This window comes from Malus sylvestris, chromosome 3, assembly GCF_916048215.2.
Source record: "Malus sylvestris chromosome 3, drMalSylv7.2, whole genome shotgun sequence".
Lineage (NCBI taxonomy): Eukaryota > Viridiplantae > Streptophyta > Magnoliopsida > Rosales > Rosaceae > Malus > Malus sylvestris.
Genome location: NC_062262.1, coordinates 10,795,957 through 10,800,219, shown reverse-complemented (window position 1 = coordinate 10,800,219; position 4,263 = coordinate 10,795,957). Strand labels below are relative to the sequence as shown.

At 41.1% G+C, this 4,263-nt stretch overlaps 1 protein-coding gene across 1 annotated transcript; it reads right to left on the bottom strand.

The window, feature by feature from the left end:
- Positions 1-441: 441 nt before the first annotated feature.
- On the bottom strand, positions 442-3,682 carry LOC126616386 (double-stranded RNA-binding protein 2-like). Its single transcript, XM_050284440.1, has 3 exons — positions 3,028-3,682; positions 1,829-2,048; positions 442-1,447 (listed from the first exon to the last, which is right to left on the bottom strand). Exons 1-3 carry the CDS (start codon positions 3,271-3,273, stop codon positions 648-650), a joined length of 1,266 nt encoding a protein of 421 aa, XP_050140397.1. The 5' UTR covers positions 3,274-3,682; the 3' UTR covers positions 442-647.
- Between the last annotated feature and the right edge of the window lie 581 nt (positions 3,683-4,263).

Here is a 4,263-nt window from a genome sequence, read left to right as displayed (position 1 = left end):
AAGGGTGTTGATTAGGAAAATGATTTCCAAACCCCTTTTCTCCTTCGACACACCCTTGCTCATTTTAGTTCATCTTGTTTCGGTTTATGAAATGAAATAAACGTGTAGGGAGAGAAAAATGATGTGAAAAACATCCCCTTTCCCTATATACTTGAAATTCGAATTAATACATGTTAAGATCACGTGTAATTCCTATTCTTTCTAGCACGCAGCTCGTTTTGAATGGCATGCAGAAGTAGAATGCGGTCACATTAATGTTAACGCTAATGAAGAAGAGTCGATTTTCGCACTCCCGTTTTCTCCTTCTGCACTCATTTTCTTGTTTCTACCCACTGATTCATTCAATCTAGAAGCTATAAGAAACAGGAGTGCATGGGGACCTAATGCGAGTGCGGAAATCACTTTCCTGATGCAAAATTAGTAATTAAAATAGCAAGCGACTTTTGAAGATCATAGATATGAGATTTTCTAATTCTAAATCAACCTGCCAAATTAAGTTTTAACAGAACAAAAAGGGATAAAGAAAACACCGGCAACAGCCAAAAAAAAAAAAAACACATATAATAAGATGAGAAATATGACGGGACGAACTTCAAGCCAACAAAACCACTTGTACCTCCCACGGATTAAGTTCTTCCCGACGACCATCAAATTTTTAGTTGTTCCAAGATTTCAATTGTCTTTGATTCCTCCAAATCGTTGGCAGCTGCTGCTCTTACAGTTTCCTCTACTTGACATATTGATTTATTCTGCACAGCGGGAGGAATAACAGCAGGAGAATCTTTTGGAATGATCGGAGGGTCTTCTTTCTGAACGATTGGAGAATCTTCTTTCAAAATGATTGGCGATTCTTCTTTCTGAGTGGTCGGTGGATCATCTTTCTTAACCGGTGAAGAAGAAAATACGGGTGCAGCCTGCCTCACAGTGACAGGAGGTGCCACTCGTAAGGGTGGAATACGCATTGTTTGGCAGGGCATTGCATGAGGTGGTGGAAGTGGTGGTGCTGAGAACACAGGCACCGCTGTCCTTATTGTCACTGGCGGTGCAATCCCATGGCAAGGAGTCCTCAATTGTCGGATGGGGACATAAGGAGCTGCTCCTGCAGCAGGGAATCTTTGGGGACGCATCACACGACTGTCTATTGAAGAAGCCTGTGATGATGTAACACGATTATCATGTGTTGCATTTGACTGGAATCTGCTCCGCGGAGCTTGCTTTTGGCAAATTAAGGGCAGTATTTTTGAGGTGTGAGCAGGTGGAGGTTGTGGACTTGTAGGTCTGCGGTTTTGAAATGGAAACTTCTTCGGAAATAGAATTGGAGCAGTTGGATTTGCCATTGTCATTTTTTCCTTTAACCGATAATTGATTAACGCTCGTGCTATAGTGATCTGTTCCAGCTCATCATTGTGCTCAGGCTCAAATGAAGAGCTTGCAGTTTCCTTTGCCACTGTCCAATATAAATTATGCGATTCAAGTTAAACACAAAAGTTACTAAACTTTGACCCCGACTCTCATAATATATCACCAAGTTCAATATATGGAAGTTTTTTTTTAAAAAAAAAAAAAAATTGGAACATAATATGGAAGGATGACTTCAAAGAGATATAGGGTTAATTTCATAGATGAGTATCATACAGAAAGAAACGACAAAAAAAAAAACAGAACCTCTTTTATTTGCCAACGAGAAGAACATTAAAATGAAAGCAGCAGATGCAAAAGGGTTTAGGGTTTAGATGGGCACTAAACTAAAATCAAATTCCAGAAAAACTGTGATCCGAAATAATAAAATGCGATGAAATATAAGTCTGACTAGTACACAGGAACTCACATTGTTTCAAAGATGACCAAGCTGCCATCGCTGCATTCTTCTCTGCTTGTTTTTTGTTCTTGGCAGGTTCCCCTGTAAATGTGATTCCAGCCAATTCAACTACCCCGGTGAAAACAGGTAGGTGGCCAAGGCCAGACCTGAAGGTTTTGTACTGCGGCAACGGAGCTCCTACTCGTTGAGCAATTTCCTGCAAGAGGTTCTTGTAAACTCCCGTCTCATCCTGAGCAAAACAAGGCCTATTAGAATCAAGACAACATACCAAATGAAATCGCAAAACGCATTGTATACCAAGTTACCAACACATCAAAATGATAATGACATTGGAAAATTACAGGCCCATTTCAACTAACTACATTTGGTAGCAAAATTTCCTAAATTCTTTTGGAAGGGAGGATAGTTTAGGTGTCATATCAATTCACAACCGACCCGAAAAATGTAGATAAAGCATGGAAACAAAGTTTAATGGCCATTTCAACCTCCTTGATGCCGATTAACTCAACGAGAATGCATCAATTTCCATCAACAACTACACACTCAAGTTTCATGAGATCAAATCTCCTCCTCCAAATTGCACCAAAACACATGCCAAGTTGTAAATCAAATAATAAACCAATTCCATATAAAGTTACGAAAAGAAATTGACTTGCTCTGTTTTCCCGGCAACCAATCAGGCGTCCAACTAGAGAGAACAGGTTCCCTAAAGTTGACTCTGGAATCCCACATTTTATATGACCAAAATACCCCTCCCTGACGATTTAATTACTAGCACATTTCCAGTTTAAGCATAGTCGTCAGCTTTTCAGAATTCGGAGAATCCAAACTGGATTTTAAGAACGCCCCCCACTGCAATCATGTACAAAAAGAAGAGGGGCATTTCCGTCATTTCGCCCAGTTCCCAACCTCAAGAGCCTATTCCCGGCCGGCCAGTGATCTACACCTCCGACTTCCGCACAAGTCCGGTGAGCAGGACATGCTTGATCACTTACACGGCGCATATTAGCAAACCCCATACAAAACACCAAATTTTGAAATTACACAACGAAAAAAATTTTAATTTTATAAATTATTGGTTTCGGTTGCGAGCTCATCATGTTCACACAGTAACTGATCAGCGAGAAACCGAGCGGCGACTGAAGACCACGCGCGCAAAACCCTAGAGGAATCCTATCGGTGTGAAGAGAAAGAGAGAGATAACTAACCAGAATCCTAGCGGCAAGAGAGTGAGAGGGCCCGCGATTGGAGAGGTAGTTGAGGGCGACCTCGGCGGCGGAGTGTTCGGCCTGGCGGAGAGTGGTGCAGTGGTGAGGGCTCTCGAAGATCTCGCCGTTAAAGTTGACGTTGGCCTTGAACCTGGGCGCGTGGTCCGGACCTTCCCGAATGCACGTGTAGGAAGGCAAGTTGAAGCAGCTCCTTTGGGCCAGCTCTTGCAGCTGGTTCTTGTACATTTCTTCGCCCCTCTTCTCTTCACTCTCCCTCCCTGTGCGTCTCCGTCCGACCCAACTATTCTCGGAGCTCCACGGTTGGGTTTAGGTAATGGGAGGAGCCGGAGCGAGATCGGATCGGCGCCGATTTTGGGTCGGGTCGAAAGTGGATTTGGGTTTCTGGGGGCCGGCGGGAAATGGTTCCGGTTGAGATCAGAGGATTTTAGGGTGTTTTGTGAGTGGTGGTGTGAAATTGAGTTTGTAGAGGGAAGGAGGTTGGGACTTTGGAGTTGGGGGATGTGAAGCTGCAAAAGGGAGGGAGAGAGAGAGAGAGGGAGATGGAGGAGAGAGAAAGGAGGTCGCTCAGGGTCGGGGGGTAATATTTTAGGAGAGTGGAGTTTGTCTTTTGGGAAGGTAATAATAAAATATTGGGGGGAGAGAAAAGAGAGAGACGGGAGTTAAATTAAATAGTGGGGTTTTATTGGTGGGAGTCAACTCAACGTTAGGCCGCTTCTGCATGGGTTCCATTCCATGGATGCCATCTTTTCTTTGATTTTTTTTTTTTTCCCTTCTTTGCTAGGCACACTGCACACTGTAGTACTAATTTAATTTGTAATTTAATTTAATCAATTCTAATGAAAATTTATATAATGTAAAAATATACAAAATCATTTTGCGTACAAACTTGATATATATTTCACCGCCATTTTTTTAAATTTTTTTTTCCATATTCTATATTTTTAAACTTCAAATTTATGACAAAAAAACAAAACAAAACAAAATTTTAAATGTTACAAAGTAAGTATTAGGTTAATTAATATTTTACGAAGAAATGACAACCGCATATCATTTTTCTATTAGTTTATACTTTTGTTTAATTTTGTCTACTGTTTTTATTTAATTTTTTTATCATAAATCACAAGGGATTTGTTTTTATTTTTTTTAACAAACATTATCTACACTAAGAGGGTAGGAGAGTGAGTTAAGCCTCACAATGGGCTAGCAATAATATGT

Bases quoted from the DNA above. Each gene is read 5' to 3' on its own strand.
- LOC126616386 (XM_050284440.1), bottom strand. From the start codon at position 3,273: ATGTACAAGAACCAGCTGCAAGAGCTGGCCCAAAGGAGCTGCTTCAAC. The intron at 2,049-3,027 runs GTTAGTTATCTC...TGTTTTGCTCAG, and splicing joins CTCTTGCCGCTAGGATTCTG to GATGAGACGGGAGTTTACAA. The intron at 1,448-1,828 runs GTGAGTTCCTGT...TATATTGGACAG, and splicing joins TTGGTCATCTTTGAAACAAT to TGGCAAAGGAAACTGCAAGC.